The sequence below is a fragment of the Pseudorasbora parva genome, chromosome 5 (assembly GCF_024679245.1).
Source record: "Pseudorasbora parva isolate DD20220531a chromosome 5, ASM2467924v1, whole genome shotgun sequence".
NCBI lineage: Eukaryota > Metazoa > Chordata > Actinopteri > Cypriniformes > Gobionidae > Pseudorasbora > Pseudorasbora parva.
The window spans coordinates 5,959,727-5,978,575 of NC_090176.1; the positions used below are offsets into that span (position 1 = coordinate 5,959,727).

General features: G+C 41.5%; 2 protein-coding genes across 2 annotated transcripts; both read right to left on the minus strand.

The window, feature by feature from the left end:
- Positions 1–5,845: 5,845 nt before the first annotated feature.
- Positions 5,846–7,948, minus strand: LOC137074991 (zona pellucida sperm-binding protein 4-like). The gene is made up of 8 exons (XM_067443112.1): positions 7,349–7,948; positions 7,086–7,273; positions 6,922–7,019; positions 6,695–6,852; positions 6,430–6,622; positions 6,213–6,360; positions 6,039–6,111; positions 5,846–5,953 (listed from the first exon to the last, which is right to left on the minus strand). The coding sequence occupies exons 1-8, from the start codon at positions 7,905–7,907 to the stop codon at positions 5,877–5,879; spliced, it is 1,494 nt and encodes a 497-aa protein (XP_067299213.1). The 5' UTR covers positions 7,908–7,948; the 3' UTR covers positions 5,846–5,876.
- Positions 7,949–13,666: 5,718 nt separating this feature from the next.
- LOC137075927 (zona pellucida sperm-binding protein 4-like) lies at positions 13,667–15,743 on the minus strand. The gene is made up of 8 exons (XM_067444875.1): positions 15,168–15,743; positions 14,905–15,092; positions 14,741–14,838; positions 14,512–14,669; positions 14,247–14,439; positions 14,030–14,177; positions 13,860–13,932; positions 13,667–13,774 (listed from the first exon to the last, which is right to left on the minus strand). The coding sequence occupies exons 1-8, from the start codon at positions 15,712–15,714 to the stop codon at positions 13,698–13,700; spliced, it is 1,482 nt and encodes a 493-aa protein (XP_067300976.1). The 5' UTR covers positions 15,715–15,743; the 3' UTR covers positions 13,667–13,697.
- Positions 15,744–18,849: the final 3,106 nt, after the last annotated feature.

An 18,849-nucleotide genomic window follows, 5' to 3' on the forward strand; every position in this document is an offset into this window, starting at 1 on the left:
GGTCTTTTTGTATTCTACAGATTTTGGCTAATTAACGATAATCCCTTCCCTCTTCATTAACAGTCACGATTCTCCAGACTTGCCCAAATGGGAGCTTATGCTACCAGAAGATTCTCATTGGTTCTTAAAATTATACACGTGTGATATTTCTTGATTCCAATTGGCCAGATTTGTCATATTGAAGACAAGTAAAAAGGTTCATGCACAAGTTTGCTACTAGAGCTTGCCCAAAATACATTGGGTAGATGTTTGGTGCATTCTGCTTTGCTTGTAGACATGTTGAAATATTAACTAGCATTATATACCTATTTTAAAACAGAGAAATCTAAATATCTAAAGAGCAAGTAAAATCAAATATTTCTGATATAATATTATCATTAAATTATGTGAGGTAATACAGCCCAAATACTCAGGAAAAAAAATGGCAGAAATAGACTTCATACAATCAGACACCTAAAAGTTATTTGTAAAGCAATTTAAGAGTATGTGAGATAAAATAAAGTTAATGTCTTTTTGTTTTACTCCTGGGCACTGCAAATTTCCTCCGCTGCCGTCCCATATGGAAAAGTTTTGCTAAAAACATGTGTGATTCTTATATGTTCCAACAGAATACTATACGGATCATATATGCTGCAAAAACCACATATACAAATTGCACAATATTAATATATTTTCAATCATATATGTCCTACACTGTAAAAAAATATATATGCTGGATTGTGTTAAATACAACCCCTGCAAAACAGTGAGATTTTACTTTAGTAAATTATTTAGCAAGAAAAACGAACAAAAATGGGTAACCCTAACGCAAAGAAAATATTTCCTTATATATGTGAATGATAAATATATTAAATTATTTAACTACATATTAAAAAAATACAGGATAAATGGCTCGGTTTGACGTTAATAAGAGCGGAAGGTCCTTGTATGGGCCGTACGGGCTCTTCTCCCGGTAGGGTGCGCGCGAGAGAGGAAATGCACGGCCATAAACACTCGCTCAGCAGCAGATCCAGTCGTCCGTGAACACTTATGACGCGCCGGGCTCCACTTTATTCCTATGGGTGACGTCAAACGACTTCAACGCTTCAGCACAGCATTCTGGGAAGGCAGCGCTGCATTTGAACCGATTTGAACGCAGAAATGACGGGAAGCTTCACAACATTGCAGATTTCCACGGTCACTGCTGTTACAGGACATCAGCCAATCATACCAAAGAAGTGTGTTTTTGACGGAGCGGTCCCAGCGATAAAGGTTCGGTCCTGCTTTGGAAGCAGCCGGTGAGTAAAACTGCTTCAAATGTCTGTGCTGTCGGCTATCGTCACGTGAGTAAACATCAGTAAACGACACGATCGCGTGCTTCGTCATTCAAATGCGCTAACGGTTACTCCATTGTTGTTCTATGTATAACGTTACACTACTCTGACGTGCAAAACCGTTTTGCTTGCTACTGCTAAGGTTTAGTCGCATACAATAGTCCATAAACCTGTGACTGTGACGTATGTCAACAAAGTACCGCGAGAGCGATTCGAGAGTAGCCGGCTGATGCAGCCGCTGCAGATTCTCAAGGGGAACTGCAGGAGGCTGCTCGAGCGCTGATGCCGACACAGCTGATCCACGATTGGCCGATTCGCCGTATGACAGTGATCACATGCGTTTCGTGTTTATTCTAAAAACTTATGTCACGCTAATGCTCACAAATCATTTATTTATAACAATAAAACCTCTTTTCATGTAGTCGCGATGTTATATTGTCATGTTTATCAAACTAAAACTGATAAAAACCGTTGACAACACTTCATTGATAGTGTAGGTTTATATGTTGAACTTTAATCTTGTCCAAATAGACGCTTTATTAAACAGTATATAAATTATTGGATGAAATTATCATTTGAAACATCTGTGTATTTGAGAAATATTGCATTTATTTAACTTCAGCTGTGATAAAGATGCAAACGCAGTGCAAGCGTCACCGTGGGAAGCAGAAAGTGTCCGACTTCACGTCTTCGTTTGCAGCTCCTCCCCGCCTGCACTCGGCTACTCTCGCCGATGTCGAACACACCTTATGTCATCCTTGGCACCTCGCAGAGCTGAGCAAGTTGAACAATTAAGGTTAAAAAAGTATATTCATTTTTTTAAATTATCATTTGACTAGATAAGACCATATTCCTCATCTGGGATCACGCAGAGGCTATGAAGCCCTTTGAAACTGCATTGATTTGGACCTTCAACATTTTGTTTGCAATTGAAAAGCATCATATGATGAACAATCCTGGAATGTTTTCTTCAAGAAACTTACTTTCTTTTCCACTGAAGAAAGAAAGACATGAACATCTTGGATGAGATGGGGGTGAGTAAATTATCAGTCAATTTTCATTTTGGGGTGAACTAATCCGTTAATTATCTTTGATTGATGGCCATGACACTGTGTTCAATGTATTTTGTTGTTGTTTTTTGGGTTTTGTTTTTTTCCTGAGCAAAGTTCAGTTTGCTATCAAGTTGGAATTGTAAATTACTCATGTGGAGTATAATTTGAGTGTTTTATTTTTTGTTGAAATAAAAGTGTTTCCATCACAAATGTGTGTATGTCATTGATTGAAATCATTTATGTTTAGTATATGCAGAGATGTTGTACTATTGACTGAAAACATGTATGATTATATGTAGTTTATATGTATATTATATAAACTTGAAGAGCTAACCCACCATTTCCCTATTAAAAAATATGAAATTTGTATGAAAAGGATATAAAAAAAATGACAAAATGTAAATAAATCCTATTTGACTTTAATTTGACTAGCATATGATTCAGTATAAGAACTTTGTATGATTTGTATATGAATATCAGGTATTTTCTACTAATACCATATACCATTGCATACTGTTTACATGTAAAACTCATATTTTTGCAGTATTCATACATGACCCAAAAATCCCCTACAAGTTTTCTGTGTGCTCTTTAGTATGAAATGGGCCATAAACGGTCTGATTTTGTGTATGACATATATGGCACTTACATTAAACATATAAGATAATTCTGACTGATTTAAGTAAGGAAGATATATGGTTGCCATATATGAACCATATAGTTTTTTTTCTTCATATGGGGTAGTAGATAACTAAGTGTTGGATTGTCCTTAATTTAGTAAAAATACGTAAGGTGGCTTCGTCACGTCTCACTCCGCGATGGGAGTGTTGATGTCAGAATACATTTTATCCAGCTGTTTTTGATCCTTCTCTAACTCATCAAGCTTGGAACATACTCTGCAAGAATAAGACATTTGTTTGTTTTTTCGAGGTGGCAAGAACAGGAACAAAGTTCATTCTGGTCAGTACATTCTCTAACTCTACTGACCTTACCTTGTATCAGTCTCTTCTTTCTCTACAAATGTCTCCACGGCTAAAACGACATACTACCACAACAAAATCAACAATTGCTCTGCACTCTTTAAAACATTCTCCTCCCTCCATTGTCCTTCTCCTCCCCCTCCTTCATCAACTCTTACAGCTGATGACTTTGCATCATATTTCACAAACAAAACCTCTCTCATCAGCAACCAGCTCTCCTCACCACAAACTGACACGCACATCTCAACAACTAACGCGAACATGCTTCCATCCTTCTCTCCGCTCTCCGAGGCAGATATTTCTAAACTCATCCTTTCCAATCACCCTACTACCTGTCCACTTGATCCTATACCCACTCACCTCCTTCAGGCCATTTCTTCTTCAATCACTCCTGCGCTCACTCACATTGTCAACACTTCTATTCACACGGGAACCTTTCCCACAGCATTTAAGCAGGCTCGGGTAACCCCACTGCTTAAGAAACCCTCTCTGAATCCAGCACTTTTAGAAAACTACAGACCGGTATCCCTTCTGCCTTTCATTGCAAAGACACTTGAGCGAGTTGTGTTCAATCAACTCTCTATGTTTCTTGAACAGAACAACCTCCTGGACAACAAACAATCCGGCTTCAAAAGCGGCCACTCGACTGAGACTGCCTTGCTCTCGGCAATTGAGGCACTGAGACTGGCAAAAGCAGCTTCCAAATCGTCAGTGCTCATCCTGCTGGATCTGTCTGCGGCTTTTGACACAGTTAACCACCAGATCCTCCTGTCAACATTTAAGAAGACGGGGATCTCAGGAACTGCTCTCCAGTGGTTCAGGTCTTACCTCTCAGGTAGGTCCTACAGGGTGTCATGGAGAGGTGAAGTGTCTAAGTCACATCATCTAGCGACTGGGGTTCCCCAGGGCTCAGTGCTTGGACCACTTCTCTTCTCCATCTACATGTCATCATTAGGCTCTGTCATTCAGAAACACGGCTTCTCCTATCACTGCTATGCTAATGACACTCAACTCTACTTCTCTACTTCAACCATATAATCCTACAGTCAGTGTACGTATCGCTACCTGTCTGACAGACATTTCTGACTGGATGAAGGAGCATCACCTTCAACTCAATCTTGCAAAGACAGAATTACTTGTTGTCTCAACCAACCCAGCACTTAATCAAAATTTCTCCATTCAGCTCGGTTCATCAACCATAACTCCATCCAGGTCAGCCAGGAACCTTGGAGTTGTGATAGATGACCATTTAAACTTCACTGACCACATTACTGCAACAGCCCGGTCCTGCAGATTTGCCTTATACAACATTAGAAAGATTAGACCCTTCCTATCAGAACAGGCTACACAACTCCTGGTCCAAGCTCTTGTTCTCTCCAGACTGGACTATTGTAATGCTCTTCTAGCTGGCCTTCCAGCATGCACTATCAAACCCTTGCAGCTGATCCAGAATGCAGTGGCGAGAGTGGTCTTTAACGAGCCGAAGAGAGCGCATGTCACGCCTCTCCTCATCAGACTGCACTGGTTGCCAATGGCCGCTCGCATCAAATTCAAGGCACTGGTTATTGCCTACAAAGCAACGACTGGCTCTGCACCAATATACCTAGACTCGCCTGCTCAGACTTACACACCCTCCAGAAGCTTGCGTTCTGCGAGTGAACGGCGCCTCATGGTTCCATCCCAAAGGGGCACGAAATCGCTCAGACATTTTCCTGGACCGTTCCCACCTGGTGGAATGACCTGCCGATCTCTATTCGTGCTGCAAAGTCATTTAAAAAAAAAAATCTTAAGACACATCTTTTCCAATTGCACCTGACCAATAAAGACTAGCACTTAACTATCCAATTAAATTGAATTAAATCTGAAGGACAGGGAATGTTTTCCCTCATTCCTAGCACTGATGACCACGTCCACTGTCTTATTTCCATTCATTGCCAATGAAAAATTCCTATACAGAGTCCCCATTAGTTCTAGCGCGTCACAGTCAAGCTGCCATCAACTGACTACACCTACCTATAAGAATACGATGCCTAGCAGAGCATTCATATACAACCTCCTTCAGCATTGTCTGCCACAATTACATTTCTCCAGAGCCAATTAGCCCAATGTGGTTGTCTGAGGAAGGGCATCAGATCATGCTGGTTGCTTAAGGCTTTGATATCAGCAGCACACTTATGGCTTTCATGACATGTGCTTGGAGAGCTCTTACCTACAATGCACAGGGAGTTCTTGCCTGGAACAGAACCATACCACCAAGCTAAACTATATGCTAAATATAGAGGATAACTGAGGGTAATCCCTGTCACTAATTTGAAGTGTTCCACAAGTGGACAGGGGAGGGTTATATGGACAGACCCTTGACTCATTATGACAGGATGAGACTACACATGTACTTAGGACTTTCTAAGTCAACCCATTTCAAATAAAATCTGGTTTAGATTAGTGACCCAATAAAGCAAACCCAATGGCATCAGAAAGCAAGACCAAAGAGACACTGCTGTTGAGTTTCATGTTTATTAAGACCATTAAAGTCACATGACCAGGGTAACTTCTCCACTAGACACCACAGCTTGTCCAATGGAGACGGTCTTGACATCAGCATCTCTTCCTGGAAAAGAAATTGCAGAATGGTGAGGGGCATTTAAAAACCAAATTCTCATGGTTCCTGAAGTCAGTTTACAGCAAGCACTCACTTTTCCTAGCACAGCTTTGCTCACAGGAGCCAGAAGAGGGATGGCACACTGCTGTACTACAGTGGATGAAGATCTAGCAGAGATGGAAAAGGGTCAAGCCACTATTTAAAAAAAAAAAAAAAAAAAAAAAAAAAAACCTAATATCAAGGGTTCAGGCAAGGCTGTGGAGCTTACGGTTTCCTGCAGAGGAGCCAGTGGTGCTGGATCCACAAATGTGAACATCTTCACAACAAAGCGCTTGTAGTGGGTTGGGAACTGAAGACCAGAATATCCAGCCACTGGAACCAGTGTGGTCAGGTAACGGTCATCCCGGTAAGGGCATCTGAAAGGCAAAGGGGCAGTCAGAAAGACCTTACAGCACACTATATGGATGAAGACCAGCCTTACTCACCCATCGACCAGAAGGTCCCACTGGGGTAGACTGAGTGGACTGGGGGTTGATGTTGCCCAGCAACGTCCCAGCATCAGGACAATGTTGGGGTCAGTCCTCTCCAACATGCGCACCTCAACAAACACAGGCTCCCGCAGGACTTTTGTGATCGGATAATCAGCATCACTGTAGTAGGACGTGTACGCCTCATCCCCTGAGGAAGAACACAGCGTTTAAACAGAAACTGGAGTTGTAGAAAATCATCCATACTTGGACAGACACTTGCCTTCTGCACAGCCTTTGGTGACACATTGACCATTTGCCAGTCTAAGCTCCACCCTGAGGGGTCCAGAAGCAGATACTGGTGGAGGTGCAGGAACAGTGTTGACCTCCACAACCAGAGCTTCCACAGAAGTACCAGAGTACCTACACTGGAAGAGAAGCCTGGACAACAAACAGAGCTTGTAGCATTTGTAAAGGATTAACATGCATGCTAGACAATAAGTCACCTACTCAAAATGGCTGTCCCTTGTGATGGAACCAAGTGGTCCGACACCCACTTCATACGAGGAGGTCATTCGGTTTTCATACACCACATATCCACTGTCCTCCTGCAAATAGTAACTGTTGGCATCCAGTCCATTCCAAGCAGAACAGAAGCACAAGCAGCTACTCACCATCATGCTCGTGCCACATGCAGTGACAGGGAACTGGTATATAGCAAAGGAAGGTGTGGATCCCACAGGACTGCAAGGTGGGTCGTTTCCACCCAGGAGACGGACTGAATCCAGGCTCAATCGAGGCAGTGTGACATCTCTAGCCACCACTACCACAAACTGACCATCTCTTATACACTGGACAGTCACTGGAACAAAGAGAGCAGGTTATTGCTGAAGAGAAGTTTAACATGAACCCCTTTAAATTGACTCAACACTCTTACCTGCCTTCCCATAGTAACACTGCTGTCCGTTAAAGCAGCAGTTGAGCGCTCCACAGTCAGCAGCACTGATACCATCTGGGCCACATTGGATCTGCTCATAATCAGCTACAGCACATTTGTCAAGGGGCTCTGCCTGCACCACTGGCTGCTTAGACTGAACCTGCTGAGGAACCTGCTGTTGAATCTGTTGACTAGCTTGTTGCTGAACCCACTGAGGAGACTGTTGACTAGCTTGTTTCTGAACCTGCTGATTAGCTTGTGTCTGAACCCACTGAGAAGACTGTTGACTAGCTTGTTTTTGAACCTGCTGATTAGCTTGTTGTTGAACCCACTGAGACGACTGTTGACTAGCTTGTTTCTGAACCTGCTGATTAGCTTGTTGTTGAACCCACTGAGGAAACTGTTGACCAACTTGCTTCTGAAGCCGCTGGTCAGTTTGCTGTAACATCAGAGCTTGAGGATTCTGGGGCAGATTACTCCACTGTGGAACAGCATGACAGAAAGCACAAAACCACACACAAAGTGCCAGAGACTGCACTGCACACCAACTTCCTGCCATTGTTCAACAGCTAGTCACACTGTTGAAATGCTGCCCTTTGGTCTTTTTGTATTCTACAGATTTTGGCTAATTAACGATAATCCCTTCCCTCTTCATTAACAGTCACGATTCTCCAGACTTGCCCAAATGGGAGCTTATGCTACCAGAAGATTCTCATTGGTTCTTAAAATTATACACGTGTGATATTTCTTGATTCCAATTGGCCAGATTTGTCATATTGAAGACAAGTAAAAAGGTTCATGCACAGGTTTGCTACTAGAGCTTGCCCAAAATACATTGGGTAGATGTTTGGTGCATTCTGCTTTGCTTGTAGACATGTTGAAATATTAACTAGCATTATATACCTATTTTAAAACAGAGAAATCTAAATATCTAAAGAGCAAGTAAAATCAAATATTTCTGATATAATATTATCATTAAATTATGTGAGGTAATACAGCCCAAATACTCAGGAAAAAAAATGGCAGAAATAGACTTCATACAATCAGACACCTAAAAGTTATTTGTAAAGCAATTTAAGAGTATGTGAGATAAAATAAAGTTAATGTCTTTTTGTTTTACTCCTGGGCACTGCAAATTTCCTCCGCTGCCGTACCGATGGAAAAGTTTTGCTAAAAACGTGTGATTCTTATATGTTCCAACAGAATACTATACGGATCATATATGCTGCAAAAACCACATATACAAATTGCACAATATTAATATATTTTCAATCATATATGTACTACACTGTAAAAAAATATATATGCTGGATTGTGTTAAATACAACCCCTGCAAAACAGTGAGATTTTACTTTAGTAAATTATTTAGCAAGAAAAACGAACAAAAATGGGTAACCCTAACGCAAAGAAAATATTTCCTTATATATGTGAATGATAAATATATTAAATTATTTAACTACATATTAAAAATATACAGGATAAATGGCTCGGTTTGACGTTAATAAGAGCGGAAGGTCCTTGTATGGGCCGTACGGGCTCTTCTCCCGGTAGGGTGCGCGTGCGCGCGCGTGACTAGAGCGAGAGAGGAAATGCACGGCCATAAACACTCGCTCAAATGCAGATCCAGTCGTCCGTGAACACTTATGACGCGCCGCGCTCCACTTTATTCCTATGGGTGACGTCAAGCGACTTCAACGCTTCAGCACAGCATTCTGGGAAGGCAGCGCTGCATTTGAACCGATTTGAACGCAGAAATGACGGGAAGCTTCACAACATTGCAGATTTCCACGGTCACTGCTGTTACAGGACATCCGCCAATCATACCAAAGAAGTGTGTTTTTGACGGAGCGGTCCCAGCGATAAAGGTTCGGTCCTGCTTTGGAAGCAGCCGGTGAGTAAAACTGCTTCAAATGTCTGTGCTGTCGGCTATCGTCACGTGAGTAAACATCAGTAAACGACACGATCGCGTGCTTCGTCATTCAAATGGGCTAACGGTTACTCCATTGTTGTTCTATGTATAACGTTACACTACTCTGACGTGCAAAACCGTTTTGCTTGCTACTGCTAAGGTTTAGTCGCATACAATAGTCCATAAACCTGTGACTGTGACGTATGTCAACAAAGTACCGCGAGAGCGATTCGAGAGTAGCCGGCTGATGCAGCCGCTGCAGATTCTCAAGGGGAACTGCAGGAGGCTGCTCGAGCGCTGATGCTGACACAGCTGATCCACGATTGGCCGATTCGCCATATGACAGTGATCACATGCGTTTCGTGTTTATTCTAAAAACTTATGTCACGCTAATGCTCACAAATCATTTATTTATAACAATAAAACCTCTTTTCATGTAGTCGCGATGTTATATTGTCATGTTTATCAAACTAAAACTGATAAAAACCGTTGACAACACTTCATTCATAGTGTAGGTTTATATGTTGAACTTTAATCTTGTCCAAATAGACGCTTTATTAAACAGTATATAAATTATTGGATGAAAATATCATTTGAAACATCTGTGTATTTGAGAAATATTGCATTTATTTAACTTCAGCTGTGATAAAGACGCAAACGCAGTGCAAGCGTCACCGTGGGAAGCAGAAAGTGTCCGACTTCACGTCTTCGTTTGCAGCTCCTCCCCGCCTGCACTCGGCTACTCTCGCCGATGTCGAACACACCTTATGTCATCCTTGGCACCTCGCAGAGCTGAGCAAGTTGAACAATTAAGGTTAAAAAAGTATATTCATTTTTTTAAATGATCATTTGACTAGATAAGACCATATTCCTCATCTGGGATCACGCAGAGGCTATGAAGCCCTTTGAAACTGCATTGATTTGGACCTTCAACATTTTGTTTGCAATTGAAAAGCATCATATGATGAACAATCCTGGAATGTTTTCTTCAAGAAACTTACTTTCTTTTCCACTGAAGAAAGAAAGACATGAACATCTTGGATGAGATGGGGGTGAGTAAATTATCAGTCAATTTTCATTTTGGGGTGAACTAATCCGTTAATTATCTTTGATTGATGGCCATGACACTGTGTTAAATGTATTTTGTTGTTGTTTTTTGGGTTTTGTTTTTTTCCTGAGCAAAGTTCAGTTTGCTATCAAGTTGGAATTGTAAATTACTCATGTGGAGTATAATTTGAGTGTTTTATTTTTTGTTGAAATAAAAGTGTTTCCATCACAAATGTGTGTATGTCATTGATTGAAATCATTTATGTTTAGTATATGCAGAGATGTTGTACTATTGACTGAAAACATGTATGATTATATGTAGTTTATATGTATATTATATAAACTTGAAGAGCTGACCCACCATTTCCCTATTAAAAAATATGAAATTTGTATGAAAAGGATATAAAAAAAATGACAAAATGTAAATAAATCCTATTTGACTTTAATTTGACTAGCATATGATTCAGTATAAGAACTTTGTATGATTTGTATATGAATATCAGGTATTTTCTACTAATACCATATACCATTGCATACTGTTTACATGTAAAACTCATATTTTTGCAGTATTCATACATAACCCAAAAATCCCCTACAAGTTTTCTGTGTGCTCTTTAGTATGAAATGGGCCATAAACGGTCTGATTTTGTGTATGACATATATGGGACTTACATTAAACATATAAGATAATTCTGACTGATTTAAGTAAGGAAGATATATGGTTGCCATATATGAACCATATAGTTTTTTTTCTTCATATGGTTGTAGTAGATAACTAAGTGTTGGATTGTCCTTAATTTAGTAAAAATACGTAAGGTGGCTTCGTCACGTCTCACTCCGCGATGGGAGTGTTGATGTCAGAATACATTTTATCCAGCTGTTTTTGATCCTTCTCTAACTCATCAAGCTTGGAACATACTCTGCAAGAATAAGACATTTGTTTGTTTTTTCGAGGTGGCAAGAACAGGAACAAAGTTCATTCTGGTCAGTACATTCTCTAACTCTACTGACCTTACCTTGTATCAGTCTCTTCTTTCTCTACAAATGTCTCCACGGCTAAAACGACATACTACCACAACAAAATCAACAATTGCTCTGCACTCTTTAAAACATTCTCCTCCCTCCATTGTCCTTCTCCTCCCCCTCCTTCATCAACTCTTACAGCTGATGACTTTGCATCATATTTCACAAACAAAACCTCTCTCATCAGCAACCAGCTCTCCTCACCACAAACTGACACGCACATCTCAACAACTAACGCGAACATGCTTCCATCCTTCTCTCCGCTCTCCGAGGCAGATATTTCTAAACTCATCCTTTCCAATCACCCTACTACCTGTCCACTTGATCCTATACCCACTCACCTCCTTCAGGCCATTTCTTCTTCAATCACTCCTGCGCTCACTCACATTGTCAACACTTCTATTCACACGGGAACCTTTCCCACAGCATTTAAGCAGGCTCGGGTAACCCCACTGCTTAAGAAACCCTCTCTGAATCCAGCACTTTTAGAAAACTACAGACCGGTATCCCTTCTGCCTTTCATTGCAAAGACACTTGAGCGAGTTGTGTTCAATCAACTCTCTATGTTTCTTGAACAGAACAACCTCCTGGACAACAAACAATCCGGCTTCAAAAGCGGCCACTCGACTGAGACTGCCTTGCTCTCGGCAATTGAGGCACTGAGACTGGCAAAAGCAGCTTCCAAATCGTCAGTGCTCATCCTGCTGGATCTGTCTGCGGCTTTTGACACAGTTAACCACCAGATCCTCCTGTCAACACTTAAGAAGACGGGGATCTCAGGAACTGCTCTCCAGTGGTTCAGGTCTTACCTCTCAGGTAGGTCCTACAGGGTGTCATGGAGAGGTGAAGTGTCTAAGTCACATCATCTAGCTACTGGGCTGGGGCTCCCCAGGGCTCAGTGCTTGGACCACTTCTCTTCTCCATCTACATGTCATCATTAGGCTCTGTCATTCAGAAACACGGCTTCTCCTATCACCACTATGCTAATGACACTCAACTCTACTTCAACCATATAATCCTACAGTCAGTGTTCGTATCGCTACCTGTCTGACAGACATTTCTGACTGGATGAAGGAGCATCACCTTCAAATCAATCTTGCAAAGACAGAATTACTTGTTGTCTCAACCAACCCAGCACTTCATCAAAATTTCTCCATTCAGCTCGGTTCATCAACCATAACTCCATCCAGGACAGCCAGGAACCTTGGAGTTGTGATAGATGACCATTTAAACTTCACTGACCACATTACTGCAACAGCCCGGTCCTGCAGATTTGCCTTATATAACATTAGAAAGATTAGACCCTTCCTATCAGAACAGGCTACACAACTCCTGGTCCATGCTCTTGTTCTCTCCAGACTGGACTATTGTAATGCTCTTCTAGCTGGCCTTCCAGCACGCACTATCAAACCCTTGCAGCTGATCCAGAATGCAGCGGCGAGAGTGGTCTTTAACGAGCCGAAGAGAGCGCATGTCACGCCTCTCCTCATCAGACTGCACTGGTTGCCAATGGCCGCTCGCATCAAATTCAAGGCACTGGTTATTGCCTACAAAGCAACGACTGGCTCTGCACCAATATACCTAGACTCGCTTGCTCAGACTTACACACCCTCCAGAAGCTTGCGTTCTGCGAGTGAACGGCGCCTCATGGTTCCATCCCAAAGGGGCACGAAATCGCTCAGACATTTTCCTGGACCGTTCCCACCTGGTGGAATGACCTGCCGATCTCTATTCATGCTGCAAAGTCATTTAAAAAAAAAAAAAATCTTAAGACACATCTTTTCCAATTGCACCTGACCAATAAAGACTAGCACTTAACTATCCAATTAAATTGAATTAAATCTGAAGGACAGGGAATGTTTTCCCTCATTCCTAGCACTGATGACCATGTCCACTGTCTTATTTCCATTCATTGCCAATGAAAAATTCCTATACAGAGTCCCCATTAGTTCTAGCGCGTCACAGTCAAGCTGCCATCAGCTGACTACACCTACCTATAAGAATACGATGCCTAGCAGAGCATTCATATACAACCTCCTTCAGCATTGCTCTTACCTACAATGCACAGGGAGTTCTTGCCTGGAACAGAACCATACCACCAAGCTAAACTATATGCTAAATATAGAGGATAACTGAGGGTAATCCCTGTCACCAATTTGAAGTGTTCCACAAGTGGACAGGGGAGGTTTATATGGACAGACCCTTGACTCATTATGACAGGATGAGACTACACATGTACTTGGGACTTTCTAAGTCAACAAATAAAATCTGGTTTAGATTAGTGACCCAATAAAGCAAACCCAACGGCATCAGAAAGCAAGACCAAAGAGACACTGCTGTTGAGTTTCATGTTTATTAAGACCATTAAAGTCACATGACCAGGGTAACTTCTCCACTAGACACCACAGTTTGTCCAATGGAGACGGTCTTGACATCAGCATCTCTTCCTGGAAAAAAAATTGCAGAATTGTGAGGGGCATTTAAAAACCAAATTCTCATGGTTCCTGAAGTCAGTTTACAGCAAGCACTCACTTTTCCTAGCACAGCTTTGCTCACAGGAGCCAGAAGAGGGATGGCACACCGCTGTACTACAGTGGATGAAGATCTAGCAGAGAGGGAAAAAGGGTCAAGCCACAGAAGCCACCATTTAAAAAAAAAAAAAAAACTAATATCAAGGGTTCAGGCAAGGCTGTGGAGCTTACGGTTTCCTGCAGAGGAGCCAGTGATGCTGGATCCACAAATGTGAACATCTTCACAACAAACCGCTTGTAGTGGGTTGGGAACTGAAGACCAGAAAATCCAGCCACCGGAACCAGTGTGGTCAGGTAACGGTCATCCCGGTAAGGGCATCTGAAAGGCAAAGGGGCAGTCAGAAAGGCCTTACAGCACACTAGATGGATGAAGACCAGCCTTACTCACCCATCGACCAGAAGGTCCCACTGGGGTAGACTGAGTGGACTGGGGGTTGATGTTGCCCAGCAACGTCCCAGCATCAGGACAATGTTGGGGTCAGTCCTCTCCAACATGCGCACCTCAACAAACACAGGCTCCCGCAGGACTTTTGTGATCGGATAATCAGCATCACTGTAGTAGGATGTGTACGCCTCATCCCCTGAGGAAGAACACAGCGTTTAAACAGAAACCGGAGTTGTAGAAAATCATCCATACTTGGACAGACACTTGCCTTCTGCACAGCCTTTGGTGACACATTGACCATTTGCCAGTCTAAGCTCCACCCTGAGGGGTCCAGAAGCAGCTACTGGTGGAGGTGCAGGAACAGTGTTGACCTCCACAACCAGAGCTTCCACAGAAGTACCAGAGTACCTACACTGGAAGAGAAGCCTGGACAACAAACAGAGAGCTTGTAGCATTTGTAAAGGATTAACATGCATGCTAGACAATAAGTCACCTACTCAAAATGGCTGTCCCTTGTGATGGAACCAAGTGGTCCGACACCCACTTCATACGAGGAGGTCATTCGGTTCTCATACACCACATATCCACTGTCCTCCTGCAAATAGTAACTGTTGGCATCCAGTCCATTCCAAGCAGAACAGAAGCACAAGCAGCTACTCACCATCATGCTCGTGCCACATGCAGTGACAGGGAACTGGTATATAGCAAAGGAAGGTGTGGATCCCACAGGACTGCAAGGTGGGTCGTTTCCACCCAGGAGACGGACTGAATCCAGGCTCAATCGAGGCAGTGTGACATCTCTAGCCACCACTACCACAAACTGACCATCTCTTATACACTGGACAGTCACTGGAACAAAGAGAGCAGGTTATTGCTGAAGAGAAGTTTAACATGAACCCCTTTAAATTGACTCAACACTCTTACCTGCCTTCCCATAGTAACACTGCTGTCCGTTAAAGCAGCAGTTGAGCGCTCCACAGTCAGCAGCACTGATACCATCTGGGCCACATTGGATCTGCTCATAATCAGCTACAGCACATTTGTCAAGGGGCTCTGCCTGCACCACTGGCTGCTTAGACTGAACCTGCTGTTGAATCTGTTGACTAGCTTGTTGTTGAACCCATTGAGGAGACTGTTGACTAGCTTGTTTCTGAACCTGCTGATTAGCTTGTGTCTGAACCCACTGAGGAGACTGTTGACTAGCTTGTTTCTGAACCTGCTGATTAGCTTGTGTCTGAACCCACTGAGAAGACTGTTGACTAGCTTGTTTCTGAACCTGCTGATTAGCTTGTTGTTGAACCCACTGAGGAAACTGTTGACCAACTTGCTTCTGAAGCCGCTGGTCAGTTTGCTGTAACATCAGAGCTTGAGGATTCTGGGGCAGATTACTCCACTGTGGAACAGCATGACAGAAAGCACAAAACCACACACAAAGTGCCAGAGACTGCACTGCACACCGACTTCCTGCCATTGTTCAACAGCTAGTCACACTGTTGAAATGCTGCCCTTTGGTCTTTTTGTATTCTACAGATTTTGGCTAATTAACGATAATCCCTTCCCTCTTCATTAACAGTCACGATTCTCCAGACTTGCCCAAATGGGAGCTTATGCTACCAGAAGATTCTCATTGGTTCTTAAAATTATACACGTGTGATATTTCTTGATTCCAATTGGCCAGATTTGTCATATTGAAGACAAGTAAAAAGGTTCATGCACAGGTTTGCTACTAGAGCTTGCCCAAAATACTTTGGGTAGATGTTTGGTGCATTCTGCTTTGCTTGTAGACATGTTGAAATATTAACTAGCATTATATACCTATTTTAAAACAGAGAAATCTAAATATCTAAAGAGCAAGTAAAATCAAATATTTCTGATATAATATTATCATTAAATTATGTGAGGTAATACAGCCCAAATACTCAGGAAAAAAAATGGCAGAAATAGACTTCATACAATCAGACACCTAAAAGTTATTTGTAAAGCAATTTAAGAGTATGTGAGATAAAATAAAGTTAATGTCTTTTTGTTTTACTCCTGGGCACTGCAAATTTCCTCCGCTGCCATCCCATATGGAAAAGTTTTGCTAAAAACATGTGTGATTCTTATATGTTCCAACAGAATACTATACGGATCATATATGCTGCAAAAACCACATATACAAATTGCACAATATTAATATATTTTCAATCATATATGTCCTACACTGTAAAAAAATATATATGCTGGATTGTGTTAAATACAACCCCTGCAAAACAGTGAGATTTTACTTTAGTAAATTATTTAGCAAGAAAAACGAACAAAAATGGGTAACCCTAACGCAAAGAAAATATTTCCTTATATATGTGAATGATAAATATATTAAATTATTTAACTACATATTAAAAATATACAGGATAAATGGCTCGGTTTGACGTTAATAAGAGCGGAAGGTCCTTGTATGGGCCGTACGGGCTCTTCTCCCGGTAAGGTGCGCGCGCGCGCGTGACTAGAGCGAGAGAGGAAATGCACGGCCATAAACAATCGCTCAGCTGCAGATCCAGTCGTCCGTGAACACTTATGACGCGCCGCGCTCCACTTTATTCCTATGGGTGACGTCAAGCGACTTCAACGCTTCAGCTCAGCATTCTGGGAAGGCAGCGCTGCATTTGAACCGATTTGAACGCAGAAATGACGGGAAGCTTCACAACATTGCAGATTTCCACGGTCACTGCTGTTACAGGACATCTGCCAATCATACCAAAGAAGTGTGTTTTTGACGGAGCGGTTCCAGCGATAAAGGTTCGGTCCTGCTTTGGAAGCAGCCGGTGAGTAAAACTGCTTCAAATGTCTGTGCTGTCGGCTATCGTCACGTGAGTAAACATCAGTAAACGACACGATCGCGTGCTTCGTCATTCAAATGCGCTAACGGTTACTCCATTGTTGTTCTATGTATAACGTTACACTACTCTGACGTGCAAAACCGTTTTGCTTGCTACTGATAAGGTTTAGTCGCATACAATAGTCCATAAACCTGTGACTGTGACGTATGTCAACAAAGTACCGCGAGAGCGATTCGAGAGTAGCCGGCTGATGCAGCCGCTGCAGATTCTCAAGGGGGACTGCAGGAGGCTGCTCGAGCGCTGATGCCGACACAGCTGATCCACGATTGGCCGATTCGCCATATGACAGTGATCACATGCGTTTCGTGTTTATTCTAAAAACTTATGTCACGCTAATGCTCACAAATCATTTATTTATAACAATAAAACCTCTTTTCATGTAGTCGCGATGTTATATTGTCATGTTTATCAAACTAAAACTGATAAAAACCGTTGACAACACTTCATTGATAGTGTAGGTTTATATGTTGAACTTTAATCTTGTCCAAATAGACGCTTTATTAAACAGTATATAAATTATTGGATGAAATTATCATTTGAAACATCTGTGTATTTGAGAAATATTGCATTTATTTAACTTCAGCTGTGATAAAGACGCAAACGCAGTGCAAGCGTCACCGTGGGAAGCAGAAAGTGTCCGACTTCACGTCTTCGTTTGCAGCTCCTCCCCGCCTGCACTCGGCTACTTTCGCCGATGTCGAACACACCTTATGTCATCCTTGGCATCTCGCAGAGCTGAGCAAGTTGAACAATTAAGGTTAAAAAAGTATATTCATTTTTTAAATGATCATTTGACTAGATAAGACCATATTCCTCATCTGGGATCACGCAGAGGCTATGAAGCCCTTAGAAACTGCATTGATTTGGACCTTCAACATTTTGTTTGCAATTGAAAAGCATCATATGATGAACAATCCTGGAATGTTTTCTTCAAGAAACGTACTTTCTTTTCCACTGAAGAAAGAAAGACATGAACATCTTGGATGAGATGGGGGTGAGTAAATTATCAGTCAATTTTCATTTTGGGGTGAACTAATCCGTTAATTATCTTTGATTGATGGCCATGACACTGTGTTCAATGTATTTTGTTGTTGTTTTTTGGGTTTTGTTTTTTTCCTGAGCAAAGTTCAGTTTGCTATCAAGTTGGAATTGTAAATTACTCATGTGGAGTATAATTTGAGTGTTTCATTTTGTGTTGAAATAAAAGTGTTTCCATCACAAATGTGTGTATGTCATTGATTGAAATCATATATGTTTAGTATATGCAGAGATGTTGTACTATTGACTGAAAACATGTATGATTATTATATGTAGTTTATATGTATATTATATAAACTTGAAGAGCTAACCCACCATTTCCCTATTAAAAAATATGAAATTTGTATGAAAAGGATATAAAAAAAATGACAAAATGTAAATAAATCCTATATGACTTTAATTTGACTAGCAAAAGATTCAGTATAAGAACTTTGTATGATTTGTATATGAATATCAGGTATTTTCTACTAATACCATATACCATTGCATACTGTTTACATGTAAAACTCATATTTTTGCAGTATTCATACATGACCCAAAAATCCCATACAAGTTTTCTGTGTGCTCTTTAGTATGAAATGGGCCATAAACGGTCTGATTTTGTGTATGACATATATGGCACTTACATTAAACATATAAGATAATTCTGACTGATTTAAGTAAGGAAGATATATGGTTGCCATATATGA